General features: G+C 40.6%; 1 protein-coding gene across 1 annotated transcript in view; it reads left to right on the top strand.

The window, feature by feature from the left end:
- LOC139745067 (nucleoprotein TPR-like) overlaps nt 1–21,917 on the top strand; it is a 63,831-nt gene that overhangs the window by 32,350 nt on the left and 9,564 nt on the right. Inside the window, exons 30-51 of the mRNA XM_071655481.1 lie at nt 643–752; nt 1,208–1,355; nt 2,297–2,434; nt 3,320–3,504; nt 4,319–4,381; nt 4,741–4,782; nt 5,344–5,385; nt 6,651–6,683; nt 7,241–7,319; nt 8,166–8,333; nt 9,001–9,039; nt 9,816–9,918; nt 10,553–10,740; nt 11,653–11,771; nt 12,233–12,498; nt 15,055–15,264; nt 16,630–16,717; nt 17,454–17,523; nt 18,398–18,608; nt 19,318–19,478; nt 21,108–21,317; nt 21,646–21,763. Of these exons, the coding sequence (XP_071511582.1) occupies nt 643–752; nt 1,208–1,355; nt 2,297–2,434; nt 3,320–3,504; nt 4,319–4,381; nt 4,741–4,782; nt 5,344–5,385; nt 6,651–6,683; nt 7,241–7,319; nt 8,166–8,333; nt 9,001–9,039; nt 9,816–9,918; nt 10,553–10,740; nt 11,653–11,771; nt 12,233–12,498; nt 15,055–15,264; nt 16,630–16,717; nt 17,454–17,523; nt 18,398–18,608; nt 19,318–19,478; nt 21,108–21,317; nt 21,646–21,763 (2,791 nt within the window). The remainder of the gene's footprint in view (nt 1–642; nt 753–1,207; nt 1,356–2,296; nt 2,435–3,319; nt 3,505–4,318; nt 4,382–4,740; nt 4,783–5,343; nt 5,386–6,650; nt 6,684–7,240; nt 7,320–8,165; nt 8,334–9,000; nt 9,040–9,815; nt 9,919–10,552; nt 10,741–11,652; nt 11,772–12,232; nt 12,499–15,054; nt 15,265–16,629; nt 16,718–17,453; nt 17,524–18,397; nt 18,609–19,317; nt 19,479–21,107; nt 21,318–21,645; nt 21,764–21,917) is intronic.

Below are 21,917 nucleotides of genomic sequence, written 5' to 3'. Positions count from 1 at the left end.
AAGTGGGGAAACAGATAAACTGACAATAGGTACATGAAGAACATGAGCTTGATATCCAACATTCCTATGTTCAGATCATCTTTCTGCTTTGAATTTTATTTCTGATTCTACTTCTATCTCTGTCCAAGTGTGAACAAACATGAGAGATCAGAAGCTGCTCCCACACGTCTTGTGAATAATTGCCTCGTAATATTTTAATTCCTGTGAAAGATGGGCACTGAAATATATAAAGTGCATGCATAAATGACCAAATGTACACAGACAACACAACAAAATGCTAGGGCCACAAATGGTATCAATTGCATTCCTTATCTAAAATTTGGAATGTTTGCACTATAATTTTGTGTGCTGAGTAAATTTCATTACTGCGTATGCTTATATTTGTGTGAATGAGTAATTTTGTACATAAGTGAATATTTCCAGAACTGTTTGGATGTTGTTTTCATTATAGGTCTGTCAAGTGCATATTTTCTTTAATTTATACACTGCAAATATTCCACACTTACAGTGTATTGTAGATTAAAATTTGAAGGTTTTTGTGTATATTTCTAAAATATGCAGCTTTCTGTTGAGGGCAGTGGCTAATGTGAAGTATTTGTATCACCTTGTGTAATGTTACTTTTGATTTCATTCTGTTCACAGCTGAGTAACAAGATGCTGAAGATATCCTCCCATGGCAGGGAGTTTACTGAAGCAAACATCTCTCTCAGGGAGGAGGACAAGTCGGCTGAGCAGCTCCTAGAAGTCATCAAGTGAGAACGAAAGATGATGATGATTGTGATCATGGGAATGATGGTGGTAATGATGATGGTAGTGGTGCGGATGGTAATAGTGGTGTTGTTGGTGGTAGTGATGATGATTGTGATGGTGGTGTTGGTGGTAATGGGAATAATGGTGATGACACTGGTTATTATGGTGGTGGTGGTAATGATATTGAAGGTTGCTCTGATTGTGGTAATGAGGGGTTGTGGTGAATAATGATTTTATTGATGTATTCCTTATGTATGAGAATACTAAATTGAAGTGTGCTTTACTTTTAGAAGACTGAATGAGAATTATATTTCTGATGTGAAAGATTAAGGTAAGATACATCCTGTAACCGTGATTTATGAAAGTTACAACAGACATAAGACATGTGTTTATAGGTTAGAACCTGTGACATAACTAAGCTGATTTATATTATCACCTTGTCCTGCATTTTGCTCAGATTCCTGAGGAGGGAGAAGGAGATAGCGGAGAGCCGCTTTGAGCTGGCCCAGGCTGAGACCTTGAGGCTGAAACACAAGAGTGACCATCTTGCCAACCAGCTTGACCAGGCCCAGAAGAGCCTCACAGGAGAGAGGGAGAGAGCACAGGTTGGTGTTTTCCTACTAGAAGGAATCCTGACTTTACCATAACTCCTTTTTCTGTTGGCCCACTTGGGCCACTAAAATCATTAGATTTGTAATGCTGATGGCCTGAAAAAGAAATGTACTGGCACTGAAAAGAAGGAACTAAGCAGTTTATTTTGAATCTTATCTTAGTTGCCCGATCTGGCCACCGAAGGATATGCTTTTTGAAAGTTTGGCGGCCTTCCACCAATTTTTAGTGGCCAGGGGCCAATGGGCCACAGCCGATGTTGAGCCCTGCTTTATGCTTTTGCTGTCTTTTTACCATCTTCACCTTAGACTATCTTTGCTTAAAATGATAATAGCTACAAACTTGTCGGCTTCTGGTTGAAGATCACAGGGCAGACCTCACAAGACCTAGAAAGAGACGTTGTATGTAGGAGATATTAAAATATCTGGTCATGCCCAAGTGTATGTCACAGTCCAAGCAGTCTTGAGAAACATTATATGGGATATGAAAATGTCCAGCGGCACCAAATTTAGGGCAGTGATTTGGCTCAGTCAGTAGCATGTCTTCCTCCCAATCCATATAACCTGGGTTCAATTTCTGAATCTAGCTGAGCATGTTGTGTGTAATCATACCATCCCCTCTAGTAAGAGGCAAAACACTCTGTTCCTTGGATAGGACATATAATGGAAATCTTGTGAGAGAGAGTCACAACTCATGCATGTAAAAAAATCAGGTTTTATTCATTCATCGTAAGGAGCAAGGTGCATAACCTGGTGGAGTGGTCCACCTCACACCCAAGTGGACCCCATGATAGACCAGCTAGTGCTGCTGAATCTGGGCTATCCAGCCTTCTTCTGAGATAGAAAATGAAACAATTGAGAAAAAAGGACTTTAAAAAAGATAAGCATGCTTAAATCCACCTCTACCCCCCCCCCCCCCCCCCCCCCCCCTCCCTTAGGTCCTGGTCCAGACGTCAGCCCAGCACCAGGAACTGATGAAGAAGGTCCAGAACCTTAACGTCATGACAGACAGTAACAGACTTCTGAGGGAGGAGAAGGAGAGGCTGGAACAACAGCTGCAGCAGCTTCGGGCCAAGGTATGTTAAGTGGGTGCTACAAACCCACTTGCCTGCCTGCCCACAGCTACTTAAAACTTGCCGTCGAGCACAGTATTTGAGCAACTTGCCCTCTTGTGTTAGGCCCTTATCCAAATTGGGCAAGTGGGAGAAATGTATGTTGTGATGTTCTGTGTTGATGGTGCAGAATTATTCATTCTCTACGTGGCTGTAACGTGGCCAAAGGGTGCATCTGAGCATCTGAGCTCTGCACTGGGAAAAATTAAATCAACAAGCCACTGGAAAACTGTCAGACCAGAATATTCGCAGCATGAAACTTTTGCGCATTGGAGCTGACGGCCTTTTTAATGGGATGAAATTTTTGCGAATTGTCACTGGCATTCAATGTATTGTGTAGACAAAACTTTTGTGTGCATTTTAATTTCCTGAATCTTGGCTCCTCGCGAAATTTGTGAATGTTTCATTCTCGTGAAAAGGGTCTTCCAGTAGATGATGGATGATAGAATTTATCTTACGGTTTCTTTGAACATCCAAGGTTCCCCTTCTGCCAACAAAGCCTAGTAGGTGCCGCATTAGTGCCTTAATGGCAGAAGAATGTGTCTAGTAAAGATACGCCCTTAATGTTAGAAAATAATGTATAAAATGAAAACAGATGGCACCTAACGGTGTTAGCATTTAGTGGGTTAAATGTAAGTAGTGTCAGAAGAAGTGTTCAGTCATAGGGCATATAAAGTAATGATGGCAGAATTAAGGTTTCATACCCTAAAGTTATGCTATCAATAAAACAGAAGTTTAGATTACTCCTTGTTTGAGTTATTAATGGCAAATCAACTAATCAGTAGTGGTGTGTCTGTCTAATCCTGAAAGTTATTGACATTGTATATTTTCACGTCCTTCCCTGTCCAGGTCACACAGCTAGAGGGCGACATTGTCCCCCTCCAGGAGCAGAACCGCAGTGTTGCCGCCCATCGGGATGCACTGTTGGCAGAGAAGACGGCCCTGACTGTGGAGGTGACACGATGGAAGCAGCGAACCAATCAGCTCATCGAGAAGAGCCATGGGGCCGACCCAGAGGAGTACAAGAAGCTGCTGTAAGTCATATCGCTGTGGGTCCGACAAAACAGCATATCTAAAAAATGTCAAATGTTCAAGAGAGCGAAAAACCATGGCAGCTAAAGCACTATAACAAATTGGACTGCCTTTCCTTTGACATGCCGTGGTGGCTTCATTTTGGGGCTCTGACAGCTAGGATTTGGACAGGACATCACTTAACTGATCATCTGACAGTTATTCCCTAATAGTGATTTTCACCAAAATTTGAGATGCACGGCCTTGTCACTGCAGCAATGTTATGCTTTCCATACATGGAGATTGTGTTCTCCATCTTCCAAGCCAGAACTTGAACATCATCATAAACCATTTACACTGAGTATATCATATGGCAGTGTTCACTACGTGACTAAGATACATGTGTGCATTTACCGATTTCTAGAATGCATTAGAGTACCTAAATGTGGAAATAAGTGAATTATGTGACTCCTTGTGCCTTAACCATGGCCTGTGTTCTCTTGATTGGGGCATTCAAAATTCCATCTTGTTTTATACTCTGGCAAATACAACAAGCCATTTATAGTGAACCTTTATGACATACATCTCAGAACCACAATGCTTTTGCTCATTGATAATCTTGGCTTTTGCTAACGAAAGGTTGAAAGAGTGATGGACTATTATTGTGCTCCTGATATATCCATAAGTGCAGGAATCATAAGCATTTGAAATCTTACAAGCTGCAATGCACAGACAGATCTACTGTTCATGATTTTATTCTTTTGTAGAACCTTTGAGCATCTTACCTATCTGTTCTTACATGATTTTTTTTTTTTAATCTCCAATTTTATTACTCAGAGCTCTGCGTGACCAGAACAAGAAGACATTAGCAGAGAAGAAGGAAGAAATCTTCAGATACAAGTAAGGGAATTGATGCATTTCATGTGTGTGTGTGTCTTGCAATGCATGTCATTGCTTTAATATCCCCTTTTAATGTGCTGTAAGAAATGCCTTTTACTGAATACCATGCATAAACAGACCATTAAAACAAAAGTTGAGTTTGGTTCATAGTTAACGTTCTTAAATAATTTCCTCTGGTAGAGAACATAAGGTAAATTAGATGCACTTGTAATTTTATTTTCAGTCTAATTCAGTCTAATTTTTCTTTTTTGTCTTTCTCTCTTTGCCCAATATTTTCGACAGACATAAAGACAAAGAATATTGTAGAAATGCTGCTATGTACAGTACTTCACTTTGTTCTCATTTTTATTCTCTTACAGGGCTGATGTTGCGAGACTGAATGCCCAGCTTGGCAACTCAAAGTATGTTTTTATTTTTCCTTGACATTTTCTTTAGCTATACACCACACTACATTTTTATGGTTATCTTCTTGTTTTTGTGTTATAGGGAGTATGGCACTCCTTTTGTAGGTTTAGTATTTTTTTCCCAAAATCATTTACTTTACTTTTAATTTACTGTAAAACTTTACAATTCATTTACATGTCATAGTAGTGTCATGTGCCATGTATGATTATGTAATTTCAGTGCTGGAAGATATCAGTTGTTGTATTTGGCAGTTTTTAACAATTTGATAAATATATTTCTTTCTCTGTTGATACTCAAACTGAATAGAGGAAATCTTTTTGAAATCACTCGATCAAACATCGTGAAAGATTTCCAGCATATTGGTTTCTCTGTGTCTTAAAGGGTTACCTGGTGATGGTTTCTATGCCTCTGCTGCTGTAAGGTGCTAGAGGCAATATCTATTTTATAGTTTTTGTCTGTAACACAAAAGTTATTTTCACCTATGACATGTCCTAGAGTTGAACCAATTTTTTTTTTCTTTTTCAAATCATATTTATTTGTTTCCGTCCGCTCGCCAGAACTGAGATCTCAAAACTCAACATGCAGATTTCAGCGTCCCAGTAAGTAATGCCTCTGCCTTTCAATTTCTTTCTGCTGATAAGAGTAATCTGTTCAACTCTATTTGTAAATGGGTTCATATTTTATCGTTAAACATTCTGCAGTCATACATACTGTAAAACATGATATATTCGCGGCATGAAATTTTCGCGAATTGGAGCTGACAGCCTTTTTCGTGGCATGAAATTTTCGCGAAGTGCCACTGGCGTTCAATGCATATAGTGTAAACAAGAACTTTCGCGTGCATTTTAATTTCGCGAATCTTGGCGCTCGCGAAATTCGCGAAATTAAAGTGCACGCGAAAATTCCTCGTTGTACAGTACTTTGGGAATGGAGGAGAGTGTTAGTTTGCTCAATTAAGATCTGATACTGTTGTGGATGCAAATAATAATTTACCTCTCTTCCTTTGCCACCAAGTTGTTGGTTTGTTTCTTTATTTGCTGTTAACAGACACAATGCTGAGAATTAACCGGAAATAATACATGCTGTTCAAGTTGACTTTGCTAAAATGAAATAGCACAAAACTGGAAAAAAGAATGCTAGAAATTTCAAAGCTTCAATTGCTTTCACAGAAAAGTGATTTTGCTCAAAACCACACACACTACAATTGAGAAAATGCAATGATCTTGACCTCATTGCTCTCCCATTTAGTCGTTCATAACACACAAATATTATGATTATTCTTTTTTTCAAACAACATCCTGACTTTAGTTGCTAATTCAGGAACTTCTAGCCCTGTCCCCCTGAAAACACCATAGCTATTAAAGTATTGAATTACAGGAGCACAGTAATTTCTTGCAGATGATGCGACTTGATTTGAGTGATTACATATGAAGTGAGAAAATTTAGTAATTGTTTATTAAGTGGGACAATTCATCGTTAAGTGATGACATCATCACCTCTTCCAATTTGCATGATATGGTTGCAGCAAGAAATATCACTATTTTGTGAAAATATGAAATTTTAGAATTCTATGACTTTTGTTATTCAAGATCGTGTTATCATGATTCCTCTATGATTCTGTTCGTCTGATTTTTGTCTTTGTGATTGATGTCAACTTGGGTATGGTTTGGATTGGAATTGTACTTTAATTACCCTGCTCTTTAGAGTAGAAATATTACATCTCCAAACATGTTTACGCATTCCAATTGGTTTTGAATGACGCAGCTGTATGCAAAAAAAAAGAAGAAGAAGAAGAAAGAATTGTCACATAAACATGAAATTTATTTATTTATGTGCATCTTATTTTGCTCCTTTGCATCGAAAGGACTGAAAGGACCGTTGAAGAAAACAAGCTGAAGTGAGTGTTGCCCGAAATCTTCTTTCTTTTTGTAGTCAATGTTCCAATAAGGATGACTGTATGGGAACATTGTCTGTAGATTAGTTGACATTGCATGATCTGGATTCAAAACATGACATTTTTGTCTCGCCTGCATAACAGAACCAAGATATAGGCATCACTTTTCCATTTTAGGCGGCATTGTTGTCATTTGTGGTGATTGTTGCTACATTTGTTAATTATTAAGGCTATTTTTTTTATTTTTTAGACTAGACCTGTCTTGATGGGGAGGTAACATTCCTATTCAAGAGGTGCAATATTTCATATGGTTTTGTTGTCATTTGTACTCTATAGCCCTATATTGATGATTTTAGGAATGCATGTATCTTTTGTCGGAAGAATCAGTATGATGGAATTGGTGTTATATTTGTAGATACAAGCTGCCTTTCATGATAGGGTGTGTGAATCCTGCCATTCGTTTTGTATATGAATGTTTCAAATAATGTACAAATAAAGGATGCTAAAAGAAAGACCAGATAGATTAATTGCGCTTTTTTGTTGCATTATTTGCTGTTTAGGGCTGAAATTGCTCACCTGAAGGCTGGTCTCTCATCAAAACAAGATGACATCATGAACAGAGACAAAACCATCAACCAGGTGAGTTTGGTTTGGCATCTTATTAGTTATTCATACATCAACAGTTATTTGTCATGCACCTGTAAGAGTAAAGTTATATTAAGTACGATTAAGGATAAATTTAGCCATTGCTTTCATGTGTTTTTTTTTCCTTCTCTGTCTTACATTGGCCGTTGGCATTGGCAGTCTGATGCTGACATGGGGTGGCCCGAATTAGGCACCTTGTAAGGAGATAAGAAGTAAGGGTGGACCCAATGGTCCAAATTTGAATATTCATCTTCTTGTGGGTATGCACCAAACTTGGCAGGAATCATTTTCAGGGGTAAGGCCCTACATATTCATCACGTGTGGCCTTTTAGTCATATTTTTTATGTATTGTAAATATGGAAATTCTTGCTTGAGTAATTTTTTCCTGCTCAGCCAGAGAAGATGAATTTTGCACGTCTTTCCAATTTCTTTGATGGTCATGACATTTAAGCAAGCACAGTAAAGAGCTCATCACTACAGCAGCAGCAGCTAACTAGAAAGGGTTTTGGCAGCTCATACAGTGGTCGAATGTAACTGGTCTGCATTACACAGCAAAATCACTTGCGCTACAAGAATGGCGAACATGAAGAAAGCTACTAATAGCAGTAGATATATACCTGCAATATCTGTGTACTTGAAATCAAAGATGTAACAATATTACAATAAATGTAACAAGCAACAAATTTGTGCTCATTTATTTGTGTGGTAGCTTCACGTTGTGTGAAAGGGGTGAAAATTTCTAATTTTACAGTAAGTTGAATGTCATGACAAGTCACAGTCTTGCAAATCACACACAAGTCAACTATATGTTTTTGTTTTCCCAATGCTTTGTAATCACAGGTCAAAAAGATAGGCAGGCGCTACAAGTCACAGTATGAAGAGGTCAAAGGCCAACTGGACAAGCTGCAGGCAGAGGCAGCCAATCAGAAGACGGCAGCAGCCCAGCCCGACCCGGAAATGGAGGCAAAGGTCAAGTCTCTTGAAGAGGAGGTCACCAGACTGACGGAGGTGAGCTGGAAACGGAAAGTCCCGAAATGTTTTTCTAGTATGATTAAAGAGCACTTGACTTTACTTTAATTTACTCAGAATGTATGGGGAATGATATGTTCCTAAACATATGTCAGTAACAAGTTGAGGGAATGTGCACTGTTTGTACAAGAAAATGAAATTTTATGGAATTCTTTTAAAATTTTCTTTGTATTGTTTTCTGCAGTGACGTCACAATGATAAGGTAACACACTCCATATTGATTTCCTTACTTTGGCTCTGGATCATGAATTTTAACACTGGCACAGTCTTTTTTAAGTCTCAATATGCAAAATGTTACCCTTGTGAAATGTTCATCATATACAGCATCTCCCCATCTATCATTCTCAGTTTTTGGTATGATATCAGGTGTAATAGATACATGTAAACTGAAGCAGTTTTTATTTCCTGTATGATACCAAGTGGCCGATATTCATGACTAGCTCTTTGTATATGTGCCTTTTAGTACTATATTGTAGGAAAGATGTGCCAATATGTAAGCAGCAAAGGTGTGTTACATTCTCTTTATGATCTGTATAAAATCTTCTTCTGCCTCAGTGGTAAGGGTATGACAAGATTAACACCATAGCAGAGAATCTTGATATTTGAAAACTGTATATTTGTGTCATACTTCCATTTTTATTTCCAGCAAACCACACAGTTGAAATCTGCCGAAGAAACTGCAAAGGTAAGTTTTCCCTCTGGCAGTTTAGTTTGTTTGTGCAGAACCATAACCAATAGCTCAGTATCCATCTTGAATAGGGTATATCATAGTTGTCATGTCATATGAAATACATGAGCGTTCCCCATTCACGCTGAGCTTTCATCATAAATCGAGATATGATGTTGGAAATATTGAAAGCACTGAAAGTTGACTCTACCATGACAGATAATCTGCCAATTTTGATTTAGCTAATGTGCACATTGTTATAAATGACCTTTCTTTTTCCTCAGTTGGTTAGCCACTTTGCTGTTTTCAAAAGCGACTTGTCAGACATGGCAATTTATGGAATCCATGTTTCAAAAAAGAATAAACTTGTGCAGACAAGATGACCAGAATGGGCTGTCATTCAACACTTGGAGAAGAATCAATTTCATTGTTTTGCATTGAATACATTTTTCTATTAATTTTGCCAAATAACATGCTTGCTGTCAGATGGATGTATATACCAGCAAACAGCAGTTAATATCAAGGATTAGATGAATGATCATTATATCACAGATGGCTATCTGAGTGAATTTAAAAAAACCAACATGCCTGTTATGTGTTATTGCAAGGTTTGTGTGGTGAAGTAAATGAGGGAGAGGGGTTTGCAGTTAACACCATGTGTATGTAGTCCTTGCAGGGACTGTTGCTTGGCAGAAGAAAAGCCTAGAAAGAGAACATGCCTGTTGTGGCCTTTTTCTGCTCATGCGCAAGCTGGAACTCCGAACAGTCTTATTTAGCTGCGTTTCAAATGAGAGTCAACCCATTTCCACTTGTCTTTGCAGTCCCAGCTGGCTGAGAAGGAGGAGAAGTCAAAGAAGTTGATACAGAGCGCAAGACAGAAGATCACAAATCTGTCAAGTAAGTCTCACCCGAGTGTTATGTGGAACTTTGCTATATTTGTAGAATATACTTGAGACATGCAAAATATTAGAATTTTTTGTCACTCCGATTTGCATTTGTCAGGGTTTGAATGTAAATTTGAGAGAGTATACAAAGCAAAACGCCATAACTTGGGGTATCATCATACCCTGGAGTAAGGCGTTTTGCAGTACCATCACATGCTTTTAAGATATTACACACTGCTACCATGGCGGCCAAATTTTTAGCAGTCTGCAGTAATGATCCCAATGCCAACACATCCCTGTTATGACATGTTTAGTGTAATTACAGTAATGATAATGATAATTTTTGGTACCGTAATCAGAGAGAGAGAGAATAGAAACTGTTTGAATCACAAGATTTAGTTGGTGTAATAATAGCATTCATTTATTGTTGCATTAGAAAGATCACTGAAACAACAAAATCTTGCATTGAGCACTAAATCTTTGCTTATTACAAAGTTTTTCATAACCTTGGGTACAGAGCAAGGGGGAAAAAAATATATGCAACAAAAGACCAACTTATTTTAGGTGATATTGTGGGGTACCACATACCGCATCATTTAGTTTCAAGCATGCAAATTTTCAGCTGATGTCTCGTATCCCGTTGCTAGGCGACAAGGACAAGCTGACGGCGGAGAATAACCGCCTGAAGAGCCAGATGGACGAGATGAGGGGCGAGATGTCGGCCCTGGAGGGGCTGATGAACCAGCAGGAAAGGGCCTCGGCCAGCCAGAGGGCCGAGCTGGAGGGTCAGAACCAGGAACTGCAGCGGCAGCTGGAAGAGACCAGACAGACTCTGGTAAGACCCGGCCCTACTTTCAGGTCATGGGCAATTACCCCTTGGGCAATTACCCCAGACCCTTCCCCTGACCCTAACTATAATCCTAAATTCTCAACCTAAACCCAACCCTAACCCTTACCCAAACTCTACCTGTAAACCTAACCCTAAACCTAATTTTTACTCTCACCATTTAGCTGAGGGGGGGGGGGGAGATAATTGCTCTGTCCTGTCATCCTATTTCTGCTTTGCTTTTCATAAACTCTATCCTTGTGAATCTCTACAAGCAATCTGCACCCTTCCATTACTCCTCACGACCTAGATTGTTTTTACCTCGTATTACCTTGTACAGTCCTCAAAGAAAAGAAAATGTACTCTAGTTTTTCTTTTGCATACTGATGACATCTCTCTGATATGAATTTTATTTTTCAGTTAATAGGGTATGTAGTTCCATAATAAGAGAAAAATAAAAATATACTAGACAATGTGTCAAACCGTTCCACTTGATTTGTCTTTTACTTAATGTACTGTATAAAGCAAGAAATATTTATGGCATGAAATTTTCGTAATTTGAAGCCGACGGCCTTTTTTGCGGCATGAAATTTTTGTGAACTGCCAGCAGCATCTGATGTCAGGTAGTGTAGACAAGACAAGACAAGACAGGCACAAAGAGAATGAGAGAATTTTGTAGAGGATCATGTGTTACATATCATTGTCAAGTTTTATTTCAGTTCAGTGTCCTGACGAATAGAGTACTATTCATGGGCTGGGGATTCTTCCTTCCCCTCTCCTCTTTCTGAGATAAAAATTGTACAGTAAATCATCTCTTTTCCTAACTTCTCATTATTTTTCGAGAACGAATTCATCTTAAAATCTTTAGTTTTCTAAACAAAGTAGGTCAAGTGTCTCATGATTAATTGATGCTCATTACAGGAGCGTGCATTGATCGAGCAGAGGCAGGAACCGGTGCGAGAGATACAGCCACTGATTGACCAATCAGAGCAGGCCTTACTGAATCAGCCGGGAACATCGGGTACTTCAGACAGACAGAGGTGAGCGAGTGGAAATGCAGAACTCGTTGACTGGTGATGAGAAACTACGGAGGGGACGTCAGGCTTAGTGTTTGTGTTTGAGCCAAGGGGTAATGAACCCCCCCCCCCCAAAAAAAAAAAAGCTGGCATCATAGTCACTTGATTAAAACCATAAGATAGAGCTGTGAGATGCTCTTTCAGATGATGTGCAAACATTTGAACAGTTTTGAAAAAGAAAAATTGACATGAAAAAAAAAATGCCCTTTAGCATGTAGTGGTTAAAGAGATGTGAATATTTTGGGTTTTCCAGATATATTGCATATTGAGCAATTTATTTGTTTCTTTCTTTTTTTGTGGTGTAGGGAAAAGGTCATGATTATCCTGTGTCGACAGTCTGTGTAGTACGACATTCTTATGTGACTGTGTTTAATGTTACCTTTGTACAGCGAGAAGTTCTATGTACTTGCTTGATTTCCTTGCAGTACTTCTAGGGAGGAGGCTCCGCCCACTGCAAACATTCGTCCAATGGCGTCGCCAGCCTCGTCAGTGGGCCAGTCCAAGGGCACCCAGTCCCAGAGCACTGCCAAAGTCACGGCCAGCATCCGCCCCATAGCGGTCACCCGGCAACCAACGGGAGTCCTGCCCACCACGACCATGGCGTCGCACACCACTACGGTGACGCCCATGGCAACCGTCATGCCGCAGACAATCGAGGTCGCCGTTCCAGACCAGGTTCAGGAACAAGAAGGCAAGTTTGCTTCAATGTCATTAGTATGCAAAAAAAAAAAAAAAAAAAGAGAGTATGTATTCTTTTTAATCTATTTCAAAATACAATCAAACCTGTCTATTGCGGCCACCCAAGGGAGGTGAAAAGAGTGGCCATTATAGACAGGTGGCCGCTAAAGTCAGGTTATCTCACCTTTGTGTGCATTGCATACATGTACATGTGTCATCGTTGTATACATCTATAGGTATTTACATGTACATGTACATTGTATGTGTATAATTATGTATGCACACGTGTGTTTGTCATGCATTGAACAAAGCCGGCATTGATCAAGTTGTTGCACGGTAGCATGTGTATAATCGTGAAGAAAGCTTTGCACTAGTGCATTATTATGACTGAATGAGTGATGAATGCAGCGGTGGTGATCACTGAACGTTAGCCATGAATGACTGGCACGGCTATAAAGCAGAAAAACATGCTCAATGAATCATTGGCTCAGCTGCAGCAGGGGCTTCTTGTGGGTCTGTTGCCGCTCCTGGTGGCCGCTGTAGACGGGTTAAAATTTATTGCAGGAGACAAAATTTTTTTACACTGGGTCTTTAATGGGGCTTTTCTCTCGGGGGGGGGGGGGGGGGTAATAATTTTTCAGTGATCGCATACGGCAGGTGGCTGCTAAGGCAGGTTTGACTCAAGTTAACAATGAATTTGCACATGTTGCTGTCTTTGTAGATTTGCTCTTTCTGTATTTTTATGATGCTTTACAGCCCTGAGTTGACCAAGCCTTGTATCTCAAAGTCCTGAATGAGATTGACATACGAGGTCTTGTCACCACAGAGACATTTTGTTTCTTCTCACAGTAAGGGGTGCGTCATATTGTGAGAATTGCACTTTGTCATTATTTTTTTCTCCCTTAAAAGTAAAATAAGTTGATCCTGCAGTGATCTTCAGGTTAAGAGTTCATAAGAGATAAAAAGACCAAAAGTGATGCATGGATGTGCCCATACTCATTCCCAAGGTGCTCATTAGTCATTAATGCAAAAGATAATAATAATAATGATAATGATGATGATGATGATGATGATGACATTGCTTTTTGTCTCGCCCACCGGAGGTGAAGGCGAGACTAAGGGATCCAAATGGCGTCCGTCCGTCGTCCGTCCGTCGTCCGTCCGTCGTCCGTCGTCCGTCCGTCGTCCGTCGTCCGTCACAAATGTTAAAGTTTACCTGCAAGACTCTCTTATGATGCATAACTTGGCAACTGTTACAGCAATGGCAGCCACACTTGGGTGATAGAAGCACTAGGGGTATCTTCATGTTATGGTGTTGTCAGAGGTCATGTGATGAGGTCAAAGGTCATTTGAGGTCATATATTAAAGGGTATGTGCAAGACCCTCTTTTCTATGTTAAAGTTTACCTGCAAGACTCTCTTTTGACAAATAACTTCACATAAGTTGCTTGGATTACAACCTAACTTGGGTCATAGATGCACTAGGGGTACCTTCATGTTGTGGTGCTGTTGGAGGTCACAGGATAAGGTCAAAGGTCATTTGAGGTCATACGTTAAAGTTTACTTGCAAGACTCTCTTATCACTCGTAACTCGACACATGTTGCTACAATAGCAATCAAACTTGGGTGATGGATGCACTGGGGGTACCTTCATGTTATGGTGCCGTAAGAGGTCACATGATAAGGTCAAAGGTCATTTGAGGTCATACGTTAAAGCTTACTTGCAAGACTCTTATCACACATAACTCAGCACATGTTGCTACAATGGCAATCAAACTTGGGTGATGGTAGATGTCTCTTAGGAAGTTGAAGGTAACCACAAGGTCAAAGGTTACAGACAGGGGTCAACGAACTTTTAGGGCCCAATGTTAAGTTTTTAGGGTGCATTTCGATTATGGCTCACAACTTTTGATCCCTTTGTCTGTTTGTGATCAAACTTGGATGGAACATGTCCCTTGGGGAGGTGAAGGTCGTCACAAGGTCAAAGGTCACAGACAGGGGTCAACAAACTTTTAGGGCCCAATGTTATGTTTTTAGGGCGCGTTTTGATTGTGGCTCATAACTTTTGATCCCTATGTCCGTTTGTGACCAAACTTGGATGGTAGATGTCCCTTGGGGAGTTAAAGGTCATCACAAGGTCAAAGGTCACAGAAAGGGGTCAACAAATTTTTAGGGCCCAATGTTAATTTTTTATGACGCGTTTCGATTATGGCTCATTACTTTTGATCCCTTTGTCCGTTTGTGACCAAACTTGGATGGTAGACGTCCCTTAGGGTATTGAAGGTCACCACAAGGTCAAAGGTCATAAGCAGGTCAATTAACTTCTGGGATTTATAAAAAATATTAATTCCTTGTACGTGAATGGGCGAGACACAATTTGGCGATTGCCTTGTTCTGTCTAACCAGACATTTATTTCCACTGTAACGATATGCCTCACCACTGCTACTAAGCTGGTTTGTTTGTTTCTTTGTTTGTTTGTTTGTTTGTTTTCGCTTGGTTGATTCTCCACTGAGTATCTCACTCTTCCCATGAACAGTAAACATTTTCTTTGGTTCCTATTCCTGTACAGATGCCAATGACCAGCCTTTCCAGCAGGACACCCTGGTGGCTCCTATTGTCCAAGCCACGCCCATCCAGGCAGTCCAACCCACACAGCAGACCCCGCCCACCCAGCAGACTCCGCCCACTCAGCAGACCCTGCCCATGGCGGTGGCTGAGAGGCGGACCACGGAGCAGCAGGACGTGTCCGGGCAAGACAGCCACAGGGAAGATGACACAGGTAAGGAGTTAGAGCCATATCTGCTTTGGGGAGGGTAGGGGTGGTATTCTGAAAATCTTCCTAAGTTTCTTCCTAAGTTTCTTCCTAAGTCAGAAACTTAGGAAGTTCCTAGGAAAGTCAGAATTGGTATTCTGAAATTTCTTCCTAGGAATGCCATATCATAAGGAATCAACCACTGACAGTCACATATTATTATGACGTAGGGTTAAATACACGTCTGCGCTGCATGTCCCCTCTCTCATGCCCATTTTGCACATCAAAGTACATGTTGGGCACAGTGAATGACAAGCACCTATCACAATGTTTTGCAACTCGCTATACATGTATCCTAGTAACGTACTTAGGAAAGGGTCGGGGCTTTCCTAAATGGGAATCTTCCTAAAATTCTTTCATAAGTGCATTCTAAAATACCAACTTCTTCCTAAGTCATAAATTTGCATACCTCATACTCATTTGCATATCTTACTAAGTTTCTTCCTGAGTTTAGGCAAAAAGTTAGGAAGACACTTAGGAAGAAACTTAGGAAGATTTTGAGAATACCATGTAGGAAAAAAATCCTGACTTAGAGGAAATTTTACGGATTTCAGAGTACCACCTCAGAGGTCAAGGGAAGTAGGGGGGGGGGGAGGGAGAGGAGGGTTGAGGGACTATAATGCTGGTGATAGAAGTCATGAAAATGTTGTAATATGAGGTTTTTAGGAAGAAAGATACCCAGTAGATCTGAAGGTTGCGTGGCTAATGCTGTGTGGTAGATGTTATGAGGGTGACATGACATTTGCTCCTCCAACAGTTGCTCCGGTCTTATTTTCCCCAAGGACTTTGGGTTATGGTTATGGTTTTGAGATGGTTTTGGGTTTAGTTTGATGTGAGGATTAGGATTAGGGTTCGGGTTATGTTTGTGAGTAGAATTTATGTTTGCCTGCAGATATTTCATGGGAGCAATTGTCGCAGAAGCAAATGTCATGGAACCATTATGACATTAAGTATTTTATGCTACAGGACTCTAAACTGAATCATTCAAGCTGTGTGATTTGAAAAGAGAGAGAGAGAGGAAAAAAAGAGAGAAAAAAAACTTAAAACCTGTTAAGCTTCGGAGAAAATATCTAGCAGATGGTCATTCACATTCACCATGTCTTCATACAAGCTTAAAAATATGTATATATGTTAGAGAACATTGGATTATGGTGTCAATATTTTATTCAGTCATTGATTGAATTTTCTAACACTCTTTATTAAGGCATTGAACTCAACAGATTAAAACAAGATTTTATTCCACTTGCTGCCACAAGAGAAAATTGATAACATTGACATGCACATAGTTGGCAACTTTCAATGTATTTCCCCAAAATGCAAATTTCTTGACAGGTGCACCGTCCAGTGGTCAGACAGGCGGGTCATCGTCCTCTCCAGGAAGTGCTGCCCCAAAGCGACCCCGAGATGAACCCTCAGACAGGTCAGAGAACTTTTAAGAAATCTCTCCAGTCTTCCATGTATTCACAATGCCGGTGTTACCAATTGTTGAATACCAGCTGAGTGTCATCGCTCTGTCTACTTTGATCATTGCATTGCTGTTTGTGTCAAACCCAGCTGTGTTCTGACCAAATAAACTCTGCCAGCACAAAACAGTTTACATGTAGCGGTTACTAGAATGAAAGACAGTTTGTACTCCTCAAACTCTAGCTGGCGGTTACAATCTATATTTTATTATGGTGCTCCGATAGTGCAATGATTTTAATCAGCATTCTCTCATGTTATCTGCTTTCCTGTGTAATGAGAACCCACTTTTTATCAATTTCTCACAATCATCAAGATATATGGAGTCCCACTTGTGAGAATTTGCAATAAAAGTGCAATCGTGTCATAGATACAGAGATTCTTACAGAGAATTCATTCAAAAATTATTCAGCACTATATGGTGGTATTGGGTCAAATGACATTCAACACATAGACTTGTGATTTTTTTTTTCCTTTAGTTGGTTTATTTGATTTCTAGACTCAGTACAAGAGGTGCCCTTGGTGTAGACAAAGTCAGTGAAATTTCTACTTTCTTGTCTTGAAGAGGGTAAATAAAAAAACTTTGTATGATTCGACCCAAACCAGCTTATAAGCAAATCATTTCATGACCACGATATATTACATTGCAGCAGACAATGATAAAAAAAGGCTTTGCTCCTCCTTGTTCCCCACAGCGACACAACAACATCAGACAGAGAGGGGCAGCCACCCAATGAGAAGAGACAGAGAGTTGCTCCTCAGCCAGTAAGCATGTTTGTTTGTTTCATTTCCATCTGAGAAAATGGCTGGATAGCCCATATTCAGCTGCAATAGCTGGTCTTCCATGGGGTCCAGTTGGATGTAAGGCGGGACCACTTCAATGGGTTCAACACACTGCTCTTTGTGATGAATAAATGAAGCCAGATCTTGTATGTGCATGAGTTGTTACTCTCTCACACACGGGACCTCCATTTATGTCCTATCCGAGGGACAGAGTGTTTTGCCTCTTACTGGAGGGGACGGTACGGTTACACACAGCATTCTAAGCCTTGTACCAGTGATTAACCCTAACTGTGCTTTCTTCTCCTGTTGGCACAGATGTCTGGAGACTTAATTGTCAAAAAATACAAATTATCTCATCCCCATATCCTCATAATCCGTATTGTGTTACCATGTCCTTTCTTGTTGAACTGAAGCACTTTGCTACACCTGAGTGTCCTTGCTAACTTTCTGTTGGGGATGAATTACTTTACTAATGCTGATGAAAGGCTTGGCAAGGTAAGCTATGTGCCTGTACACATACATCGTTAGCGTGACTGGCGTAACTATATGATTAGCATCCCAACCAGGTGCAGATGATTTATTCAGTGTGAAAATGAATCAATGTCAAAAGGATGGATCTAATGATGCACCCTTTTGCCATCAAATTTGCCCCCAGATCGTAAAAATGACTCCAGATAGCTTCCATTGTACGGGATACAAAAACAATAGCACATCTGAGAGTTTGATAAATGAAATCTTTTAATGCTAAAACCGCCTAAATGGAAAAATGTATAACGGCCATATTTTACTGAGATACACCCTTTTAGTCACATTATGGCCCAAATGAACATTTGTCTTGCTCTCTCCGACAAAACAGCAGGTGAGCCGGGATGAGCCAGAGGAGAAAGAGGACGAGAAGGACGAAAAACCAGAGCAGACGGAGACGACAGACGCCGCAGCCCCCGCCCAGCCAGCAGAGGGGCAGACGGATGCAGGGCAAGGGGAAGCGCAGGCCGAGGCTCCTCCAGCAGAGACACCATCAGAGACTGCCCCTGCTTGGGAGGCACCGCAGACGGATCCGGCTGTTGGTGAGTCTTGTCACAGGAAGGGCAGGGCAGTCATTACCAAGGACACTTTCTGCTACTTTTTTGCAGTATTTTTTGGCAAAAATACTGCAGGCTTTATGGAAAATACTGTTTGTTCAAAATTTATCTCACTATGTTTGTTTATTGCAATAAAAGTAACTACTTTTCCACCAAATGCCTTTCCCTTTCCCTTTCCCTGGACTGGGCATATCTTCCATACCATCGGGTTTTGTGTTTTTGTTTTTGTTTTTGTCAATCATATTAGGAACAAGGAAACATGCAAATTGTACTCGTCTAGAGGAAGGTGCATTCCAATGTCTTTTGTTAGTCATATGTGGTACATTAGCAATGATTGACATGTGATGTCATTGACAGAATCTTGGTTTGAAAGGTCTTTTGTGGGCATGTCCAAAGAAATCTGTAGAAAAAAAATAGAAAAGTTATAAAATATATGGCACATATTTAGATATTCATTTGACCACATAAGTGACACTGAGGGTATCATAAATCAAGACAAGTCAAAACGCAATTGCATCATGTAGTTCCATAAATCAATGAGTCATTTACCAGTAAATGTACAATTGGGCAAACAATGTAAAACTTATAGCCCCCCCCCCCCCCATCAAGCATCACATGGGAGTAGTTATACCCACCCTGCAGTATGTGCGGTGCTTGCTGACCGTACCAGTCTACATGCCATGCTCTCCCACAGACCAGCAGGCCAGTGTCCAGCCGCAGCCCAGCGGGGCGGAGACAAGAATCCTGGAGGTACCGCCCACCGAGCAACAGGCCGCGCCTTCCCAGGAGAGGCAGGATGAGGAGACGGGGGAGAGCAAAGGGGAAGATGTCGTCATCGTCGTCGATAGCGATGATGTAAGACTAAGACAGACAGAGCCGGAGAGAGAGAGAGAGGGAGAGAGATGAAGAGAGAAAGGGATTGACGTTTAGCTTACAGGTGGTCAGCTTTTTGAAGGGGAATAAAAACCTGACATACAGTTGTACATGTGGATTGAGTGAATGAGCAAAATATACAGAGAATTCTGCAAAACTTTTTAAATGAAATGTACACATTCTCCCACTTGTTTATAGTCAAGTGCTCTGTCATTATTCCAGAAAAGTGAAAAATATGTCAATTTTATCCCCTCTACTGTAAACGTCAATATTTTCGCGCGATTAATTTTTCGCGCTGAGCGGCTCGAAAACGTATTCGCGGGTTCTTAAATTCGCGCTCCGCAGCAGGTTACTTTACTGTAGTACACATTCACTGCTTTCATCCAAAGCCTCTGCTACATAGCTTGCTATGCCAGCGTACGACAAGCGACGTAGCGAGCGGCTCGACTGCGAGTACAAGCACTCAAATACGTAGTACAGCTGTGACTCTAGTACCGTAGTCACGGGGGACTGTAGCATCGATGCGTGCGGTGCACACATGCATGCTACAGTACACAGCAATCTAGGGTATCGTCTCTTCGCACAGTACTAGTAGCGTAAACATGCCTGTACATTGTACTACGTAGCAGGATCATCGATGAAGCGCACACAATTCATCCCGTTCAAAATGTGCGTAGAAAATTGTGAAGATATATTCGCGCGTTTTTGAATTCGCGCTAGCCGAGCGTAGCGCGAAATCCGCGAAAATTAATGTACCGCGAAAATTTCCACGTTTACAGTATTTGATTTTTCATACATGATGTCACAAAGTGTTGTGTTCTTCTCATTAAGTGATGGTAGCACCAAAATTTTAAGAATTCAGAAGTTTTTAACGGATTGTCCGATTCTCCCCAAACTGTCACTGATGTGTTTCTAGAATTATTTCTGCATTCCCTCAGTTTACGTGATTATATATATGGGTTTCATTCTCCTGTACTGACCAATTTGTCATGCTAAGGATGGTTACCTGTTCATTCATCATTACAAGAATTTCTTCACTGTGATCCTACCTATTAAACTGTTCTGTATGGGAACTTGGTATACCACCTGGTATACCAGGTTTCCATGGTGTCAATTGATATGTAGACAAGAGTGTCTGCATTTGTGATCTAAATTCATGTTTCTTTGTGTTATAAAAATGACATTGATCGAAAGCTTAAAGTTTGTTCTATCAATATCCATTATCTTTCTGTTTCAAAACTGCATGTATTTTTGTCAAATTTACCTTTTTCCAACATGGTAGTGTGCTTGTTTTGCTACGAAATTCGTTTGAAGAACTATGTAGCTACCAAGGCTGAGCTCGCTAGAATTTGACTCTTACTGACCCCATTCAGGTGCCCCGTATTGTGTATAAGAGTAGCCAATTTAATGTCATTGTAGCATTTCAGCATAGAGAGCCTTTAAGAACCTTATCATTACATAGAGAGTCTTACAGATTATTATGCACTGTATAATTGCAAATTGTTGTTCTTTTGTTTGGGCTGATGAACATGAACTTGACACTTTATGGTATTTGTGTTTACATGCAGAAGGTTTTTTTTTTTTCTCTCTCTCTCTCTTTCATGTGGACAGGATACCGGAGGGCTAGATGCAGGTGACCAAACTGCTGGACAGGGGGAGGAGGAGAATGAAGAGAATGAGGATGCAGACGTCGAAAAGGAAGATGACGACGAGGAGGAGGATGAGGAAGACTTTGAGGGCGACATCGGAGAGGAGGATGAAGAAGACGACGATGCCTTCGAGGATGGACAGGGCAATGACGTCGATGTGGAATACAACGAGGTGATTACAGAACCCCACAATGTTGTAGTTCACATCCTAGGTCCCATTTACAACTGCTTACAAAATTTTGTATGTGTGGGACTCAGTGTATTGGTTTTTTTTTCTGCTAATTATCCAGCTGTATTGCTTAATCATCTTGTATTAGCAAAGATGATCTCCATGGGTCTCAGTTGAGGTAGCTTTCCTCTCATTTTTTAATCATCACTCAACTGTAAACTAACCATTGTTTTTATACCCAAATCTTGATGATTTAAAAAACAGAACGGAGATCAGATACGTAGTCGTCAATTGTGATGTTTGACCCATACCCGATGTTTGCTGTCGACAGGACGATGACGAAGGAGAGGAGGAGATGGACGATGATGAAGAGGAGGACGAGGAGGAGATGGAGGAGATGGGGGAAGATGCCGGGGAAAACATGGAGGATGATGTGGTGGAGATTATTGGTGAGTCTCTGAACTGTTAGCCCATAATCTAGGCCCAGGATACACCTATTGTCTTCTCTGATACGCAAACCTCTGATGCGGCAAGACTATCGTCTTTGCTAAGCGGTATGTCTAATGCGGAGAGACTGCGAACAGTGGATGTGCGCGAAGCATC

This window comes from Diadema antillarum, unplaced genomic scaffold (assembly GCF_040938485.1).
Source record: "Diadema antillarum isolate AM-2024a unplaced genomic scaffold, OU_Dant_1.0 seq00001232_RagTag, whole genome shotgun sequence".
In the NCBI taxonomy this organism is placed as follows: Eukaryota; Metazoa; Echinodermata; class Echinoidea; order Diadematoida; family Diadematidae; genus Diadema; species Diadema antillarum.
Note: the sequence above shows the minus strand (reverse complement) of the source record. Positions and strands in the feature narration are given on the sequence as shown.